Source organism: Pempheris klunzingeri, chromosome 2 (genome assembly GCF_042242105.1).
Source record: "Pempheris klunzingeri isolate RE-2024b chromosome 2, fPemKlu1.hap1, whole genome shotgun sequence".
Taxonomy (NCBI): domain Eukaryota; kingdom Metazoa; phylum Chordata; class Actinopteri; order Acropomatiformes; family Pempheridae; genus Pempheris; species Pempheris klunzingeri.
In genome coordinates, this window is record NC_092013.1 from 13594807 (window position 1) to 13616012 (window position 21206).

At 40.4% G+C, this 21206-nt stretch overlaps 3 protein-coding genes across 3 annotated transcripts in view; 2 read left to right on the plus strand and 1 right to left on the minus strand.

Annotated features, from left to right (window-relative positions):
• Positions 1-4878, plus strand: part of LOC139209111 (guanine nucleotide-binding protein G(i) subunit alpha-2) — a 41654-nt gene extending 36776 nt beyond the window's left edge. The window contains exons 6-9 of the mRNA XM_070838786.1: positions 1606-1735; positions 2220-2373; positions 2535-2727; positions 3668-4878. Of these exons, the coding sequence (XP_070694887.1) occupies positions 1606-1735; positions 2220-2373; positions 2535-2725 (475 nt within the window). The 3' untranslated portion in view covers positions 2726-2727; positions 3668-4878. The remainder of the gene's footprint in view (positions 1-1605; positions 1736-2219; positions 2374-2534; positions 2728-3667) is intronic.
• A 2130-nt stretch (positions 4879-7008) lies between these two features.
• LOC139216849 (PAK4-inhibitor inka2-like) lies at positions 7009-9501 on the plus strand. The gene is made up of 3 exons (XM_070848084.1): positions 7009-7082; positions 7188-7240; positions 8477-9501. Exons 2-3 carry the CDS (start codon positions 7238-7240, stop codon positions 9404-9406), a joined length of 933 nt encoding a protein of 310 aa, XP_070704185.1. The 5' UTR covers positions 7009-7082; positions 7188-7237; the 3' UTR covers positions 9407-9501.
• A 482-nt stretch (positions 9502-9983) lies between these two features.
• Positions 9984-21206, minus strand: part of uba7 (ubiquitin-like modifier activating enzyme 7) — a 31977-nt gene continuing 20754 nt past the window's right edge. Inside the window, exons 22-24 of the mRNA XM_070841454.1 lie at positions 13427-13528; positions 12370-12452; positions 9984-11096 (exon numbers count right to left, since the gene is read on the minus strand). Coding sequence (XP_070697555.1) covers positions 10967-11096; positions 12370-12452; positions 13427-13528 — 315 coding nt within the window. The 3' untranslated portion in view covers positions 9984-10966. The remainder of the gene's footprint in view (positions 11097-12369; positions 12453-13426; positions 13529-21206) is intronic.

Genomic DNA, 21206 nt, shown 5'->3' on the forward strand with positions numbered 1-21206 from the left:
ATATGACCCCCTAGTGTTCGCTCAACTGTGGTGCTTGCTTGTAGTGTTATTTAGTAAAAAAAAGAAACTACCACTTGACACTCACCGTACCAACCACACAAGAGCACGTGAAACATGACAATTACCGAATAAAATTTAACTGTCCTTGGCGTCATTTTGGGAAAGCAGCAATGCAAAAATCTAGCTTGAATACGAAAATAGCAGGGTAGATGCCAGCATTTCAACGCAAGTGTTTTCTTTGAGTTAGACTCTATCAGCATAAGCAGTGACGTCACCGCGCCATCCTCCTCCACACCTGCTCTAAACAAATTGCTAGACTTAATTTTGGTCCCGACATTAATAGCATAGAGGAGCGACTGACCCTTCTGGCTTGAAATGTGCAACTCAGCTACTCAGATACCAAATTATACCAGCAATTAAAAGCTTAATTATCACGATTGCACTGAGAGCTGGGTAAATGAGTTAGATCCTGCTCACCGTGCTCTCGTTCAGTAAAACCAGAGCTTTATATAGTGCTAACATTTTAGTGTGTCTTTCATGGCACAGTTCTGTGGGTCTTACATAAAATATGCTCTGACCCAGCCTGAGCACTCATGCGTGGGATAGTAATGGATGTATAGAGGATGTATGAGAGATACAGTGAGTGTTAAAACATACATCGATTAAAAAAATAAATAAATAAAAGAAACACACACACACACATTGATAACAGGACCTATACTGAAGCAGTTCCAGTTCCTGTATAGTATATAGGTGTATTTCTAGGTAACAAGAGATGGAGACTTCTTATTTTGACAGATCTGACTTGTTTAGTTTGCTGTTTTTAGGTGGCGAGCTGCTTATACAATACCCAATGCTTCAGCAGATATGGATAATAAAAAAGCAGCAGCAGCCACATGGCACTGGTGTGACCTGTTTCCCGATAAACTCTCTGATATTTACCTTCTGTCACAGCCTCAATATTTGGCATGAATAATACATGGAGGCAATCAATAAGAAGAAAGTCACGTTTTTATAATACTGTCATGTGGGCCATAATAAGTATGGAAAGGAAATACTTATAGATACAGAGAGATGTCATCATTGGACAATGGCTTGATTTAAATTTGTCAGGTTGTGGGTTCGGTGAAACCTCCTATTCACCCTCCATATAACCAAAATATGATGTGGCGGAGTATTATCGCTTCAGCTGTCTGTAGGGTTTTGCTCACACCTCTAAGAGCGTCAATCACAGTGCTCTGCTTCCCCATTACGCAGTGCTCCACTTCGAATATAGAGCGAAGCACTGCCTGCCTCTCGTAGCCCTCACTGACCCTGCAGTCTTTTATCAGATATCTGATGGACAGCTCCCCACCTCCTTCGCCACTTTTGTTTTCTCAAAGCAACCTCATGAAAACTTAATGTGCATCCAGGGATGGAATAACACCCTAACTTTTTCCTTCCTTCCTTCCTTCACCATCATTCCTCCTGAAATGTCCCCCTCAGTGCCCTGTTCTCTATCGGCTTCACCGTACTGTCTTTCATTGTGACCTCCTTCCCCCACTAATGTGCACACGCACACACTCACTCACACAATGTATCTCCTTTGCTTCATCCCCCCTGCAGGATGTTTGATGTGGGAGGCCAGCGCTCGGAGAGGAAGAAGTGGATCCACTGTTTTGAAGGAGTCACGGCCATTATTTTTTGTGTTGCACTCAGTGCTTATGACCTGGTGCTGGCTGAGGATGAGGAGATGGTAAGAGAAAAAAAATCACCGTCTTGCGTGTGTGTGTGTGTCTGCATATGCACGGATGATAATTTACTAACTTAATAAATCGGTTTCATTTTCAGAATGAGGTAGTTTGGATTGTAGGGCATTACAAGGCATTTAACACTGCCCATCCCTCTTTTATTATACCGTAATAATATTGAGCTGCAGTTGGTAAAATTGGCTCAGTTGTCTTTAACGATCCATTTCCAGTTCAAAGGAGAGTAATTATGTAATGACAGTTCATTTTTCAAGTAACTTGAACCATTTGACCCCAGGTCCTTGAACTGCTCATGAATTTAAAGGAAGAGCTCAGGAGAGATTTGAGCAAAATATGCTCTGTAGGACCTCCCCTGCACTGGTTAATCCTCCTGTTCAAAATATGAAACAACATCTTCCCCTGGTGGCAGCTCTGATGTGTTGTGCTTTAGTTGAGGCAATAAGCCGTGACTGATTTCGCTTCTTTTTTTAGAACCGAATGCATGAGAGCATGAAACTGTTTGACTCCATCTGCAACAACAAGTGGTTCACTGAGACCTCCATCATCCTCTTCCTCAACAAGAAGGATCTCTTTGAGGAGAAGATTACTCGCAGCCCCCTCACCATCTGCTTCCCAGAATACACAGGTACACAGTGGAATACCAGGGTCTGTACCGCACCTGAGAGCAGTGCTTTAAGAGTTAAACATCCGCAGTGCGACCACAGATGGGTTGGCTTACTAACAAATCACAACATAAGAAAACATAATCTGTCATCTTATCAACAAATAACTTCCTCGTCTTTCCAGGAGCCAACAAGTTTGATGAAGCAGCCAGTTACATCCAGACCAAGTTTGAGGACCTGAACAAGAAAAAGGACACAAAGGAGATCTACACCCACTTCACCTGTGCCACTGACACCAAGAACGTGCAGTTTGTCTTTGACGCCGTCACCGACGTCATTATTAAGAACAACCTGAAAGACTGCGGTCTTTTCTAAAGGTGAGATAGACGGACGACAGCGTCAAGAAAATCTAAAATGAACCACTTTAAGTCATGTAGGTGGCCCATAGCTGAAACGATCTGTCAATTAATCACGTAGTTGATCAATAGAAAATGAAATGGCAACAATTTGATAATTAATTTTTCGTCATTTGCTCGGTAGAAAATACCAAAAACCCTCTGACTCTAGCTTCTCTCCAGCTTGTTGTTTCTTTCTTTTCTATGACTGCAAACTTGGTTAGAAAACAAGCAGAGTATGTCAACATGAGGTGTGGAAAATCTGGATGATAATTTTTACTATTTTTTGACATTTTGTAGACTGAACAAATAATTTATCAAGACAACGTTATTGATTAGTGGCCAGATTAATTGATAATTAAAGTAATTGTTAGTCGCAGCCCTAGTTTAATCGTAGGCGACTGCCATCCTGATTGGTTGATAATTCAGTGGTCCAAATGACAAATAACACACACTCAGGCCGTTTGGAGCATTTGTTACATCACCTACGGACTAGTCGCAATATTTTGTTTTTGTTGTTTTTTTTTTTTTCACTTATTGAAACAAATTTATTATTTTTGCCCATATGAATATAATTGATTCAACTGTACAATTAATTCTCTGGATTAGCCAAGGTAACGATTGTCATATCTCATCACTTTGAGCCCAACAAACAAATTCATGACGTCTCAAAACCAACAAATGAAGGATACGTGAGAAAATGTGTTTTTTGTGATGTGGGTGAATTAAATATAGATTTTAAACTCATCTAAGTCTGTGAGTTTTGCTGTAATTGCTGAGGACCAGATTAAGCAGGATACATTAGTAAACCTAAATTCAAGACCTTGTAGATCAAACAGTAAAATAACAGCTCTTTTCTGTGCATTTTTTGTATTTGTCTAAAGGTTTGTGCTTTGTTGTTGTCGACTTTGTGTTCATGCAGGACAATGCCCGACCCACGAAGACTGCATGAGTGACTGCAACAGCCATGTGATGATTACTGCTTTTCATAATGAAAACCATAACGGACTTGATTCCTAGCGTGGACACCTTAAAGAACTTCACTGATTTGCAACCATCACATTCTCTGTCAGTTCTGTTATTATTTTTATATATATATATATTTCTTACTGCTCTTGTTCAGGGGTTCTCATACTATTCATACTGAGCGCCTGTAAATAGACATCTGATCAAGGACCCCCCTTATTGGACAAGAATCACTAACAATCAAGGACACTCACAGGAGACTTTTAAATTAATAAATTATATTGTCTGAAGGGAAGTGGAGAATAATTGATGAAACAGTAAATCTTATCATTGTAATATCCCAGTATCTCATCATGCCACATGGCAAATGAAACTACAGCAAAATTAAAGTATTTTTCATCCTTAAAAGGCCTTCAAGGACCAGTTTGAGAACCACTTGTTTAAAGTAGGTAGTTATTTCATTTGATGAGTTTCATTTTTTCTTAATTCAGATCTCTTTTTGGTTTTTTAGGTTTTCACTTTACTTTCCCTTTTGCTTCTAAAGTTTAATAGGAGAATACGGTACAAAAAACAAAACAACTTTTTATAAAAATCACATTCATTTATGTTAAGTAATGTTGGCATTTTATGAACCTTTTGACTGCACAGAGCTTATTTTTAGAAGAAAACAAACAAGCATGGAGAATGAAAATGGATGAAGGGAAAATGTTTTTTGTACAATGTTTACACCGAATCAATACTCACCGTTGTACTATAGTGCATTGTTCTGCATGACTGTCCATAGATTAGCTTGTATTCCCCACAAACTGAATAACATTCCTTAAGCAACTTCTTTAAAGAAACAAAACAGAAGTGGTTATGTGTCACTTTTAAGATATCTGCAAGATTTTTCGGTGGTTATGTCTTCAACATGGATTGTTCTGTATTATTGTTTAATTTCAAGTCTTTTTACATATGTTTGTGCCTTGATATCTGTTTACACTTGTTCTTTAGAGACATGCTATCTTCATAGTGTGAATTAGGGCTATTTCTACTCCACTTGAGTTCACATAACCCATGAGTTAAAAAGCACCACAACACTGAGACAAATGGATGATAGTCGTTCATTAATATTAAGATAAAAGTCATTCACTTGTTAAATGTAAATAAAAGTTTGGTCACATGATCTTTTCTTCCACGGTGTGATGTGTCTAAAAAACACAGGAGGCGTATTTGCTGATAAAAGCCATAACATGGGGTTGTAAGCTCAGAAAAAGCAAGATAATCGACCTTCAGTGGAGATTACTTTGTCTTGTATCCTGATCCCCAGGTCAAGTTTAAACTCCACGCTCAAATATAGCAATATTGGGCAGTAAAATGTACAAAAGCCAGAGCACGATTATGGAATATAATGTAAGAGAGGGTTGCACTGGCATGGCACTAGAAATGGAGTATGCAGAAATAGTAGTTTGTGTTTAATACCTCTTGACTCACAGAAAAACCTCAGAGCTTTGCTGTTTTTATGTGTTTGATGATATGAATCTATTGTGGTGCCGCTTAGTGAAAATCAACTTTGTACATTTGGTGAAGTACTGTATTTAACTACAGCAAGGTATCTGAGCAGGTATTTCTGTTTTATAGTTCTACTCCATTCTACTTTCTACTGTGTTTCAGGGGGAAATACTCTATTTTTTACTGAACTATTTTTTATCTGACATGCAGCTACAGGTTACTCTTCATGTTCAGATTTAAAATAATCATGAGCCAATATAATACAATACATTACTAAAAATTAAACCAACCTTTTGCGCTACAATCTCCAACACAACAGTTATAGTCATTGGAAATGAGAAATGTAAATCTCAAGCTTCCTCCAGCAACTCTCAAATGATATGTATAAAAAAAGAACAGTAAAAGTGAAAAGAATCTGAGACATAAAATAGTGCCGAAGGTAAAATACAGGAATAAAATTAAATATTTATAAAAAGTGGAACAGAAAACTCAACATTCAAGATTCCTTTTTTGTACGATACAAGTACAGTGACATTTGGAGCAGTCCTTAGGTGCAATCACATGTAAAACTGTGATGAGAAGATTGTGGATAATGTAAATGTACGATGAGAGTTGGTAGGGACGGGCTACAACAGGAGGACCGGTGTAAACAGGGAGGGACAGGCAAGAAAAGGTCTATGAGTCAGATAGTTTCTCACATGCACGTGGAACCAAAGAGGAAAAATGATCCAATATTTATAATAAGAAACTACTAGAAATGTCCCTTTTCTCCTTTCCTACCAAAATTACTAATCTATAAATAAACAGATTTATCTTGTGATCTTTTGGGTTGGTAGCTGGACCAAACTACTGAACTGTAGGCTGCCCAATTTCAACCAGTTAACTGTGATAGGACTGCTTTTCTACAGAATTAGGCCTTGTGCTTGCTGATAACTCTTCTGAGGGATTATAAACGCAGAACATTTGCTTGTAATTTAGCTTCTTTTTTTTTCCATCTTTGTATCGCTACTTTTACTCAAGTGTAGATCCTGGGTGCGTCTCCTACCACTGCGCTTGGCTGAATTACAATACAAAGTGTTATCAACATCCAAAGAAGTGTGGTGAGCTGAGGTGCAGTCAGGAATGACTTTTCTCATCTGCAAATGAAAGGAGAGCGTCACTTAAGGCCTATTCATGGTTTGCATGTCTAAACACCAACTTGAGAGAAGAATGATCCCCCAATGGCTTAAACCTTAAAAGGTGGTGTGAAGAGGCTTCTATTCAGAGACAAAGGAGACTAGTATTATGGGGTCCTGTTTGCAAAGATCCACAAGGTGGCGACATGTAGATTTCACTAAATCAGCACATGTATGAGAGGCTTCTCACAGCAGATGTTCAAGACAGCTTTTACTAAAGCGGCCTTTAATTCTCACGCATTAATGTACACATCCTCGTGAAACTATAGTTAAGTGTTGTTTTTAATGATAAATTAACAATTTATTGAATACAATACGTTGCCATATTTAATGGTATCTGGATAAATGGTTAAGTGGGAAATGTTTTAAAGGGTTCTACGTCCATTCAATCTAATCACTGCTAAATAAAATTTTAAAAAATTCTAGTCATCCAACTCTAAAGTCTCACAATTTTAGTTCAGTGTGATTCAGTCTCAGAAGGCCCGCTGTAATTGCACAGGGAGGTATCTTGTTACAGGCGGCTTGCTATTGGTTGATTTTTTTTGATGCCCTGCGCTGATTTGCTGCAGCTAAAAGCTCAGCATCGTCAAAGTCCGCTGACAGACGCTCTTCCAGTTCAGAGGCGAGACTTGACAGAGCGAGAGAGAGACATCACCTCTGATCAGCTGGAAGTCTCCGGAGTTGTCGATTGAACCAAATACGAAGGTGAGTGTTAATAATAATAGTTAAAAGTTCAAACTAATAAACGACTGTTTTCTCTGAGAAGTGCAGTGAGAGTGACGAAATGAATGCATTATTTTTCTGTTGCAGAAACAGTTTGCAGGATTCTGAACGTGACTGAAGACTTTTATACTCAAGCAATGGTGAGTTGTTGGTCTGTTGGTTACTTTTGGACACTTTTGTTGTTGCACCGCAGTGGCTTGATTGTGACTGCCAAGGACCCATAGAGGAAACACCATGTAAAGTTTGGTTTTTGCAGTATACAGTTTTGTACAGGCTTTTCCTTTAATGACTGTTCTTTTGGGAGTTTTTGAAAAGCCAGGGTGTTTTAGCCCCCTCACTTCACAGTTAATTCAGACCAAACTGTCCTTTCCCAATGCATACAACTGGATGACTCACTTCTCCTTGTTGTGTGAAGGCAGCCAAGGAGAACAGGGCATTTTAAGAGGTACAGACTGACCACAGAGTCCCACCGAGGATGTCTCTGTGTGTCAGATAAGTGCCCCCCCCCAGGGGCCAAATGGTTCAGCACCCACAGCTGTGATAACTTCATGGCATTGTGGCGTCCCCGCTCCTCCAAGCCAAACGCAGGCAGGACAGGGAGGCCCAACAAACTAAATATTATAAGAATTTGAATACCAAAGCAAAACAGCTACTGAGTTTTAAAAGGATTTTAAGGAGGCTGCTTTCTGCCAATGGGACGCATTGGAACTTTTTTGTTCAACTGCTTTAAAGATCATATGGCTTAGATGGAACTATACAAAGCAATGTTGAATCAAATGGATTGCACTGAATTCAGTTTATCTGAAGGCTGGAAGATGGTGTGATTCATAACTAATACATAATCGTTGTGTAATTCCAAAATGTTGCTGTCATTTCCTGCTTTATAATACAGGCCAGTCAACATCCTGTGAGTTAGGGGAGTCCAGAGAGGATATGTGCCTCCGCACTCCTCCACGATTCAGCTCTACTTCCCCTCTTGCTTTAAGAGACAGAGAGAGTTTTCCCTGTATAAAATGTGCATCCTGTTCTCATAGCCACCACTTTTTCATTTTCTGGGCTCACACTGCATGGGATGGTGTCCATAAAGCAGCTCTGAGGTTTGTCAGGAATGTTTCACTTGTTATATGGTCATAGCGCAGAGTGATCTCAGCTGGTAAAAATCTTATTGGCCCAGTTCTGAAAATAATACAGGGAACTGTTCAAGCTTCGGCCAGACCGACCAGAGCATGATGGGATATTTTGGCAGCCAGCCTAACTGCTCTGTAGCCTGCTACAAAAGTCAACCATAACTTCTGGATTACAATTGTTGTTTTTGAGTCGAATCTATTTAAAGTCTCCCTGCACCACTAAGCTTTTATGTCTTTCTCCCTGTGTAGCTGTGTTTAGGAGATTCTGCGGACTGCCTCCGGGACCAAATGCAGTACATGGTGAGATCCCTGCAGGACCTGAAGCAGATAAGCAGGCCGAGGCCACTGAGTGAACCATGTGCTCGGTCCTTCGCTGTAACGCGGCTCTGCAAACAGAGGGCACAGCAAGAGCGGCTCACTCGTCTGCGTGTTTCTGACGCCAGTGAAGCCAGCACATACGACTCTGCCTGCTGCCTGGCCAGCCCTCTGGAAGAGGAGGAAGAGCAACAGGAGCATGAGCGTTTGACACAGGGCTCCCCAAACAGTGAAAAGAGTCTGGATGTTGACTCTGGTTATTCTGAGGCTTCTTGGCAGGATGAAGGTGTGGTGCTGAGGAGGACCAGAAATGTGAGAGTTTCCGCCACTGCCTGTCTCCGCACAAACAGAGGACCTTCTGGTCGAATCCGGCCCAAATCAACCTCGGATGCTTGCTTGGAGCGCTGGACTTCATTTGAAGCCAGTGACCCGGAGGACTGGACGACGTTGCTGCTGAGCCGCAGCAGGAACAGACAGCCTCTGGTTCTGGGGGACAACAGCTTTGCAGACCTAATTAAGAACTGGATGGACCTACCAGAGTGTCCTGAGCCAGCACAACTAAAGCCCACTGTAGGCAGGCGCCTTGCCAAAGACATTTTGGTAAATATGCGCCGCAGACTTACAGGGATGTCTAAAAGTGTGGAGGTGAGACCAAGGCCAGAAAACTCCACAAGGGTCAGCAGGGCTGCAGAGGCTCCCAAACGGATGTCCTGTCCTGTGGGACTCCAGGCTCTCAAACCTTTCTTTCACCAGTCCCACACAGGCCTACATCAACTGGACACAGACTTCTACCAGTTCACTGCTCTCATGAAGACAGGCAGCCGACAACCCATCATATGCAATGACATTATTGGATACATTTAAGTGAGGCTGTAACTACGGACTGACCCTTTGCACAACACATATTAAGATAAAATGGTTCTGTTTCATAATAAAATGTTGTCCATAACATTGATACATGTGGAATAAAACGTCTTTTGGAATAAATGAAAACGTGTTCTGTTCCTGCCTGAGTTTGAGCAGTACTAAATGTAAAAGTCTCATCACTGTCGCTATCTGTCATTGTCTGTGACGCATTTTAAGCTTCCTCTCAATCCTTCACGAGACGTGTGATGTTATAGGGGTAAATGTGTGGTAAATTGTCACTGATGCAGTATTCTGTGTCAACTAAGCACAACCAGTCAGTCTTGACAATTATACAGTGATAAAATGTGTTTTTTTAAAGAAAATAAACAGACTAACAACATCTCAGCTAAAGTAAATTCAACACAACTTTTTGTGGTTAAAATGGGTGGTTGGGTGTGGCGCAGTCGTGATAGTAAAGCATGTTTGTCAACTATTTAAAAGATTTGAAGGGAACTGGAGTCGATTAGTGAAAGACACAAATGTAGCAGAGTTCCTCTTAGACACACATTTATTGCATTAACAGAATTAAAGCGAGAACAGCATCATTTGATCACAGACCTAGTTACACAGTGAATAAATCACCCCATAAGTAATTGCAGTGATATTTTCAAAAAGGATTCTCCATGAGAATTTGAATGCAGCCAACAGGGCAAGCAGATAGAAATGCTTTATTGATCCCCAGGGGGAAATTCTGGTGTTACAATAGCATAGAAAGTTGAAGTGACAAGAAAGTTAAAGCATTAAAGTGCTAATTTGAGTGTGAGGTTTAAATGAAACAGATTGTGGAGGAGAAAAGGGCAGGACATGCACAAAAGCCATCTGACGACAGATGAAGACTCAGTAGATGATCCAGCTTCTCCTCTCTGAGGGAGGGGGTGGTTTGCTCGTGTGCATGGGAGCAGGATTTATGCAAGACAGCTGTGTCCAGATGGCAAGAGAACCCAGAGTTGTCAAAGCACTGTACCTACTGTGCCAACCTCCTGCTCCGGCTACACCCCTTCAACATCTTGTTCAGTCTGACCTGAATTAAACCTTGAAAGCTGGCCAGCCTTGACTCCGCAGTGCCAGATCATCTAATCCATACGCCTTGGTAAGCATCTTCCCAACCTCTCAGCCTGACTAGTCAAAAGTCACATTTTACATGTAAATGAAAACCAAACGTTAGTAAACAGCACTTTCTGATAGCATTTCTGGTAATAATAGTAAGTATACTACTAACTAACTTACTCTTTGCAAAGTTTCCTCTTTTGCCATATAATTAAAAAATGAGCAAATGGCTTACAGACTCTATACCCTCTGTTGTATGTTTTGGGAGATGGCTATAAGGGACAACAGATTATACAGTGAATTATTCATTTTACATTGTCTAAGCATGATTCAAAATATTTGCGTAATGAAAGAAATAAGCAAAATGCTGAAAAAAATCCTGATGTCACAGGAGTGTTCGCTGTGTCACATCGAAGCAGCTCCGCGTGGGCCTTTTCACTGGACCTTTGTGGGAACGTCATGTTGATGGCATCACAACAAGTATCTGATGGGTGGGTCCAACTCACAGTCTTCGTCTTCATCAAAAGTGGGGATAAACTCCAGCATCTTCTTGTGTGGAGGGATATCTTTCTTGGTGACCATCTTCACCACGTCAGACACACTGCAAAAATATACAGTGACAAATTCTATTATAAATATCACTAATTTTAACTTACATTTACATTAATCTAGCTTTTAGAAATATGGTCTCATCGACAATGAACAGAAACAATATTTCACTGTTTGCTTTTTCATATTAGCAACAAAGCCCACGAAAAGACCAAAACCAGCATTGAGTTAATCCTACTAACAAGTATCTAAATCTTGATATAGTTTATTCCTCTGAGAGAATGATCGCAATCATGGTCCAAAAACACATCAATGAGCCACACTGAGCCAGCACTGTAGTTTATTTTAAGTCAGTCCCACATACACAGTACTGCTGCTGGAAATGCTCATTAGCACAACAAAAGTATATTAATCCACGGCTGAAAATAGTCCCCAACAAATACACTAGTTATGTAATGTAACTGGTTCATGTAAGATTTGCTAAAAACTATAGTACCCAGTAATTTGACAAAAAAATTCAGTCTTTGGAAATTATATTTGTGACCCATTTTTAAGGATTTACATCTACGGTAGGAATGATTTTCATGTTATCTGGGTTTTCAAATTCTACATTCCCCCTTCACTGGCCCAACACAGGAAGCTTGGGGCAGGACGACTGCACAGGAAGTGACTAGTGGAGAGGGCATCTGTCATGTGTGGCCTGCAGTCCACATGGCCGACACTCTGCCCCTCTCCCCCTGTAGCATAATCTAACCACAACACCAGCACCAGCTCCCCAGAGACTTGAGCATCAAAAACAGAAAAGGGCATGCACGCAGGCTGTTTAGAGATGAACATGAAGTCATCACAACAAGGCTGATTAGAATCAAACATTCCAATCTACCAAGTGAAATAATGCCTGTAACCTTCCACGGTTCAACTTAATTAATTACAGTTTCTCCTGGAATCAACACATCCCTGAGGGTGCATATTCTGCTGTGACTCAGTCCTTAAACTGAGGCTTCTGTGCTCCATTACTGAACAGGCTCAAACAGCAGACTTCTCAGATGTGAAAAAAAAAAGGTTGTGCTAATTTAACTGTTTAACTGCTGTCCTCAACAAACAGAAAGACACCCGAGGAGGAGCGAATCAATCGTCAGTGTTCAGTGATCCGTGTGAGTATGTCAACAGGCCCTCTCCTCACGGGCTCAGAGGAAACACCTCATCCTGCCATTAGCCTCTAAACAAACACAGGGAGGCTGCTTATTGTGATTGTTTATATGTGCAAGGTTGTGTAGCCATGTGTCTGCAAAATTGGATTGTTTCTTTGTCTTAACTGGACATACCTCAGGTTGAGTCTCTCTTCTTGTCCTTTGTATAAGGTAGCTGGTCCATAGAAGAGAATGCTGATGGTCAAGCTATATTTTTCCTGCACAAAGACAAATAAATGATATTGACAGTATAATATATATATAATATAGCAAACACAACAATGAATAAAAGAATAGAGTATGGCCTGCATGTGTTATACTGAGGCAATTTCTACAAAGACAACAGTCTGCAGCGTCTGATGAAGATGATCTGTGGCCTCAAACAACTGCAGAAGTTCAGGAAGCTCTTTAGTGTCTCCACAAACAAACCAGGGGAAACCTGGCCAGTCAAAGGTTAAATGAAACCAGGAGTAAATAAGCTCACTTGCCAAATTATTTTCTCTTTGCCTCCTCAGAACAAACTCATGCAGAATCAATAAACCAAATGTCATTTCAGGGCAAGATGGTGCATGCATGAAAAAAATAGGTTAGGAGTCATGTGCGTAGAGGCTTCTGTTGCACATGGCCTATTTTATATTATAAAGACGATGACCTGAATATGATAGAGCAATAGGACAGATGCGTTACGCTAAACTACACTAATTTACTAGAAATTCACGGGATATGCAGACAAGTATCCTGGTTAAAATTGGGTTCTGAGTTTATATATGTTTTTGAACATTGTATTCTTGGATAGCATGGGTACAATTAGCTGATAAACCTGTTTCTGATCAGCTGATCAGTTACTGGTGGTAAGATAGAGAAACTAAGTCTACTATTTACTATTACTATTTACTGTAATGCATGAGTAGCACACATATGAACTGGGAAAAAGATTCCATTGTTCAGTCATTGGAAGAAAGTTGATGGTTCAAAAACAGCATGGCCTTCCTCCGTGTTAGTGGAATATAGTCCTAAAGTCATGAATGGTAGGTGTAAAGTTGCCAATCATTTCAAACAATGGGCATTGTGTTCACTGGAGGAAGGTCACCTGGTTTATGTTTAAAAAAAACATGCATATAATATGCACTCAGTAGCACCGGGTGTGAAGAAAGTGTGTGTTTCCTCGCTGAAAGGAATAAGGAGGCCATACCTTGATATACTGGATCAGATCTCCCAAGGTCATTTCCTGCTGACCATAGCGTCTGCCCTCAACAAGGAAGTCATCCCACTGGGTGTATGTCTTTCCTGCGACCTGCCGATAGACACGTTACATATGCCGAGACACACACACACACACACACACACACATACAGACAAAGTTGACAGATGAAGCACTACTTGCTGTGAAGGATGTGCAAAAAAAATGTTTGGGTCCATAAGAAGAGTCCTGAGTGCAATCAGACAGACTGCATTTTTCATCACTGTATTATAAAGCAGCTGAGAACAATCAGCAGCCCTCTTAAAGCTGCAGCACAGACCCAAACAAGCCATGACGAGGTCAAGAAGGTGCTTCCTCATATATGATGAAATATATGATGAAAGTTTCCATCGACAAAACTTTCTTAATTCTCACAGTTTTACTATCATCCTGTGCTGGTAAAAAATACATTAGTGTAACTTGAGAAAAAAAAAAAAGAATGTTGGTTATAAAACCTGCATATGTGTAAACAGAAATGTGTTGCTCTAGGTACAGGAATTTTTCCAGACACTTTGCCAGATTGCACTTCAAGCCGCTAAAGTTCAAGCTCTGAGGGGCCATATTCTTTTTTAATTTCTTGTAGTTCTATGAGTCTCCTGCGTCAAAGGGACGAAATCTGGCTGTTTAAATGCAGCTGTCTTGGCTGAAACTGCTGAAATGAATAATGATAGTATCTCTTTTATAACTTTTATCCCCTTTAATCTTTTTGGCGATTTTTACAATTATTAAGTTTATTAGCAGAAAATCAACCATGAACATTTTGATAATAGGGCTGTGTATCAATGCATTGCATCCATCTTTTTTTTTTGTTTTATATTATTTTGAAGACATGAACAAATTAGTGGACTGATGCCTAATCTAGTTTTGCATTAAAAAGTGACTCTGATTAAGATAAAAACATGATGACAAGGGAAACATGACGAGAGAGTCATTGAGACAACTTCATGAGCACATCTCCTTCTCCTGCCTCAGGCTCCACTGTCACCCTGCAGCACTGTCGTAACACCCCTCACGTCTCGTGTGATTGTCCTACAACCTTTGACCTCTACGCAACACGCCAGACAGATCAATTCATCCCCCTGCAAGCAAACACTGCTGTTTCTGCTGTTAAAGGCCAGATATTGGTTATCATATGACACCGCATGTTTACGATAATCATTATCCACATGTGTAGGACCCACAGAAAAAAGAAAAAATCAATTCCTCACATGCAGAGAATCAAAATATGTCACCCTGCTCGCACAGGCGATGTCTGTTCAGAGGAGTTGTGAGGATCAAAACTTGGCTCGAGATGTGAATACCAAAACTCCGGCTAAACCTGGGTCCAATTATCTCTGCTCCAGCAGCCAAGGGGAACTTTTCGACGAGCCCTCACAACTCCCACCACTTATGGGGTTTGGGGTTATGGAGACACACTCGAGGCATACTTCTCCTCAAGTCTGACTGGGTGTCTAGGTCCTTTGTCCCATTTTCAGACAAAGCTCGTTTTGTTTGCAAGATGCACGTCTTACCCTTCTTTAATGTTTATGCAGAGTGAATTATCAGTACAACCTCAAACGTTAAGCCTGAAATGCATTTAAAGTACAAAAGACCATTATTCTGAATTATCTTGCAAATGCAAAGTCATTGTTGGACTTTAAAATGGCCCTCCTTCGTTCAGTGGTTCCTAGCAGGACTTTTTCACGAATGCTTTGTGTGCAGATGCTGATTTTACACAATGCATGCAGGCTATTTTTACTTTCCTCCTTCCTCTCTCTCATATCTGTCGCACAACTCTGGTAGGAACCTAAAGCCAATCAACTACCCCATCGGTTTGTGTTTAGAATGACGTCAACTATTCAACACTAAAGCAGGGGAGAAAAAATAAGCAAGAATGCTGGAACCAAAGTGGCTGATGGAAACAATTACAAATGGTTTCCCACAAGTACAACTACAGTATCCTTTTGTCATGGAACCTCTACCATAAAAACTAAAGCGCCTCAGTGAAACAGTTATCTCTGGGGAAAGACAATAAATATGAAGCAGAGTTATTGTTTTCCTCTGAAACACTGCGGAAAATAACACAAAATCCTCCCAAAAGCAATTCTCTGCAATAGATAATATATAGACACAATTTATCTGCTGTGTTTGATGAATATTTTGATAAACCAGCTGCACTCAAGGTTGACACTGCAGTCATAGAAAGGACCAGTTGAAAGGAAGAGCTACTGACATTATTTAAGATCACCACACAACTGAAGCTGGGCTATGTTTTCTTAGGGTTACAGTGTAGACTTACTCTCTGAGGGGTCACCTGTTATCCTGACAACAGCATTGCCAAATGGCTAATTACATTTGGTGACTAATCACAGCTGCATAAAATCAGCTCGGCCTTGAGGCTTGAAAGTGGCAGGCTGGGATTCTTGAGTGGGCTCAAGGTAAATGCATTAAAAATAAATCTCAAGTGTGCCTGGCAATGGACATTTAAAAAAAAAAAAGGTTAGAGCAAGACAACAGCAACAAAAAGACACAAGATAGTCTCCTACTTGACTTGTTGTTCGACCTCAGGAAAGCGTTATTTACTTATTTAATACAAGCTACAAGTGTGCTGTGCTCAAGTACCGTCCTATCTCACTGGGTGTCTGCGGATGTAGAGGTCTGTTTGGACATAAAGCAGAGCTGGCAGTAAGGAGTTTGGGTGGTTGAACCACACAGAGTTTGACTTCAGAGGATGAGGAAGAGACTAACGGCCACTTCACGGGCCTGAGTGGAATGAAGCCACAGTGGTGGACATATAAGTTAATGCTGTGTCTACTCTGCTGTTGGAGGGAGGCCAAATCTCTTATGTGCTGCTCCACATTTTGTAGTCTGTACTATAAATGGAGCTTTGAACTTCCCCCTAGAACATGACACAGCTGTTCTTATGTATAACAATCAGGGAACGCACTGACATTTCAACTTTCTGACTGCTTCTCTCTTCACCGATACAGTTCATAGCATCAAAGTTTCACTGACGCTATTGATTGTCACAGATTATATAATGTAAATGCAAACTGTCTTTTTTAGAATGAATAACGCCAGTCCTAATTTAAAAATACTCAGTCATACTTCAATGCTTTGATATTTTCTCATCCTCTTGTCCTGAGATATAGGACCTAATTCAAAATGATCCACTGTCCTTGACCGAATCTATGATTGTATTTTTGAAATGAGAAAAATCAGTTTCTGTGGCTTTTGTATTATTAAACACTAAGCTTGATATAAACTCTATTTCCCTTTGTGGCTTTTTCAGATATGAAGTTCCCGAACATCTGACATGAACTGAAACTTCAGGCTGCTTCCTCTTGTTGACAGGAAGCCTGGTGAGCTCTCCTGCTCTTCCTGAAATATCTGAATGTAGGAAGTATTTGCTTCCAGGAAAATTAATCTCATGATAAAATAAACCACATACACGCATACATCTTCCCACTTCCAATTTTCTAGGACCGGGTATGAACACATAAAGAGAAAGAAAGAAAGTGATTTTTAAACAGCTGACTTTGACATAAAATAAATCGTGTCTGTTATGCAAATTCAATGAAACCAGAAAGTTCTACTGCACTTGATAAGGTTAGATGTGAAATGATCTCAATGACAGAATAACCAAATTCTCATGTATTTTGTGATGAGATAAAGGACTTTCATGTCAAAAATGACCTTTTATGTGGGGCAATATTCTATGAAAAGTCATCTCAAACTCGATACAACAACAGCATGTGAGCCGCCCTCCTCGTACCTACACTTCAACTTTACAGAATTACATGATCAAAAGGTCAGAAGGCTCTGGCTTCATCACAAAATGTTATTTCTAGTGAGTCACAACACAGTCTGTGAACCTGTGACCTGAAACCTGAACATGACCGAATCTCGCGGTCACAGCCTGAACCCACAGTCACAGTCATCCACAGATAATATGGAATTCAAATCAATATCATTTAGTAGTTCAGTTGAATGATACTGTGTTGTTTAAATTCATTGTTTGTCATCAGGGGGTTGTTTTTTTTTTTGCCAAAACTCATTTTAGAATCAGATGTGTGCTCAAATTTTTAGATTATTTTCTTACTGTTAAGCTTTCAATATTCATAGTACCTCAATATTATGTTGCTGGATTTGCATTCTGCAACCCTCAACATTATGAGACCTCGCTAAGGCTGTTTAACAACACAGGACCTGATACACAATAAAGTCTCTGGTGATAACAAGGGCTGCTGATTAATAGAACCCAAAAATAGACGCCTCTGACGGCAGATATACGTGAGGGTATGGGAATGTAGTGGAGCCAGAGGAAGTTCAGCCAAGTGAACACGATAAGGAGGTAGAATGAATCCAAGTGTGATTCCGATCCCCTTCAGAGAGCGCAATCATGCTGGTCATTTTGCACAGGTTACTGTATATGGAGGGTAATCATAAAGTGAGTTTTCAATCTTGCCCTTTAAGACAATGGAGCTTTTTTGGAGACAGGAAGCAGGGATCAGTGGGCAAACCTCGATAAGTTCTCCTCCCTGCAGTCTGCCACGAGAAATAGCACTGCTGAGGCATGCTCCCGCCTCAGTTTCATTATCTGGCCACAATCCCAACAGTGGAAACATTTTTACAACCCAGTGTGGCTAGAGGCCTGTTTCTTCAAAGGCAACTCTTTTCCTTTGGAGGGCTTCAAAGTGGGCTTTAGGAGAGGCAGATGGAAGATCTGTGTGGCCTTTTTAGATCATATTTTCATTTTAATCTCTTTTAGCTTCCCTTAGCTTACCAGACACTGGTAACTTTTCACTAAGACCTCATGTCCTAGATTAGTTCTTGACTGAGCTTCAAAGTTAACCTGCATTTCACTTCTGAACATATGGTAGCGATGCTGCTGATTACTGTTCTATTTTTAAAAAGTTCTATATTGCAGTACAAGCAGGTATGCACTGAGGTTATCTCAGATATACTGGAGAAAAACGTATTTTCTTTAGTCTGGGTTGAAAGTAAACAAAGATTTAAATGACTTGTGAACCACAGTGAATGTCATGAACCGCTGTATTTAGTGGAAAGATAAGTGGACGATCAATTTCCTCTTCACCCATCCACTATTAATGCGCCTTCCTTTATGTCAATGGTACCGCCAATGACATAACAACATCAATGGATGGAAGCTCACAGCTGAAGATTATTCTCTGAATGTAATTAAAGTTTGTGTGTGTGTGTGTATGTGTGTTTCATAGAGAGTGATGCACCATGTAGCTACTGTTATATAAGATGTTGCAACTGACAATAAATCAGTGACTAAAGCAAATAATAAAAATCAGGTATACCACTGACTAAAATATCCTTTATTCTAATTGTTCAGTAAGTTGTTAAAAATATTTAACAGTGGAATTCTTCTATTTAGCTGTGTTTATGTGATGTTAGCATATGAAACTAGAGAGTTAATAAATTAGGTTAAATGAACCTGGACCTGCCTGTTTGATCAATAACTGGATGCTTGTGCTTTATATAGAGAGTTAGTTTGAGCTGGTGCTTCAGTAAATCTGAAAGTGTATGTATGCTCCCATGTAATTGCTCTAAAGTTACTGTTTTTGCAGACATTTGGCTCCACTGTTTTAACTGAACAGTAAAGGGGATTTTCACATCAAAGTCTGTTTACAGATCTTGAGCAATGCAACTGCATGTGTGAAAAAGCTGTATAAAGGCTTTTGTGTCTCAATGGGGAGCTCTGTAAAGTCTGGCCAGTTGCCTCAAGTGATGTCACTTGAGTCTGTGTTAGTTGGGGCTAAAGAAGAAGTTGATCATGAAAAAGCTCTGGGGGTTTGGAATTAGAAAGAAACAAGCTTTCCACACCTCTGTAGCTGCTATCATTTCTGTTTAGGGCTAAATTAGCTAAATTAGCTGCTACCAGTGTAACACACCCTAATCTCCAACCAAACTGTTGGTACTCGAGCTGCATTGAGGGAAATGTTAGGCACCAGATATTGACAAGGAGGAAGAATGTGTGGAATAAAAATGATAATATTTCTGGTTCTGCAGTGCTGTGCTGAATCGGTGGAGTGCTCTACTGGACTAAACCACCAAAGATCAGTCTAATATCATAAGTGAATCCCGTTCTGTGCTGCTGAGTGCAATTCGCCTATACTGTATCTACATGAATGTGTTTGTTAATGTTTTCTTGTATGGCCTTTTTTTAACAGAGGAACAACAGTACTGTCATGCAAAATGTGCTCTTTGTCTGAACGGGAGTGTCATCTGCTATCTGATCACTATTGATCACCACTCTCTTTGGACTGCAGTGAAGACACAGATGGCTGGGACCTCCAACTGCTCATTCCAGCCCACTACAATTATTTGACCAACACCCCAGAGAATTGACAGGACACCAGCCTCACACACTTCCTAAAGATATTCAAAACAACACAGACAAGAGAATGCATTGAAATTTGGCATTAAAGATACTTAATATTCACATTTGTAAACTGTGCGGTCTGAAGGGTGACTTCTGATGTTCTAATGCAGGGTGGAGGAGGAGCAGCATGCAGACACTTCTCAGCAGAGTGCAGAGTTTGACACAGAGACTAGAAGCAGCCCGTTCCTTTTGAAAGGCTTCCATTGACGTGTAAAACAGCAAACAGAATCTCAATGTGATTGTCTTTCAAATGGGAAGATAACAGCACTCCACCTGACTGAAAATGACCTGGGGCAGAAGGACTGAGTCAATAAAATACTCCTCCTGCAAATGGGCCACCAACACGCTGGAGCCTGCAGAGACACTCCAACAGCAAATGTCTGATAGACGGAGTTGCACATATAAGGCAAAGGATTATCATTAAAATGCTTCAAAGTGATGCATCTTGCAGTCCCAACACAAGACGACCAAACATGGATTCTGGTGCTTCCCAAAATTTGAATACATGAGAGTTTATATATATTTTAGAGCCTTTCTTTGTTGTAGTGCACCTCCAATTATGTCTATTGGATTATTTCCTGTACACAATGGTAAAGAATATTGATTTCTTATACAGTATACAAGTACCAACTACTATGCACATACTGTTCACTATTCATATGTTCTATGGAATACTGACACAGATGGAGCGACGCCTGCAAGCCAGTATGGGCAGTCAACTCAAGCTGCATTACTACATACACACATGACATGTCTCTGCATTCATATACCAAATACACCTTCCCAATGTGGCAGAAAAAATTCCCATCTCTCCCTCTGCTTTGTCAAATCTGCTGCTGTCCTCCATCAGTATTGCTGCCTACTCTTTCAGCCCCACCACCACCCCAGCATCTACCTGCAAGAAAGAAGATATTCAATCATCACTCTCCTGTATCTCATGGAAAAATATCTGTGGGGAGTTATGAGGTTGGAGTCTACATGCCACTACAGCAGAGTTCTGCTGCTGCAATACAGAACATTTACATTTTAAACGTAAGTTGTCTGACTGAACTTTCATCTCTGCAAATGTGTCATTCACAGGGATCAATTCAACAACAGTGTACAGCTCTGCACATTAACTGGGGTCACTGTGTCCTCAGTTGCTACAACCCCAGCTTGTAGTATTGATATCTGCAGCTCAATATGATGTCCAGTTCTTGTCACCAGTTAATGTGGTAAGTTTATCTGATGTTGGACACAAACACATAACACTGATAGACACAAGAGACTTCCATACAGCTCACAAGGTGTCAAACACTTAACGAGGCAAATTAAAGCTGCATCTACCCGAATAGAGAA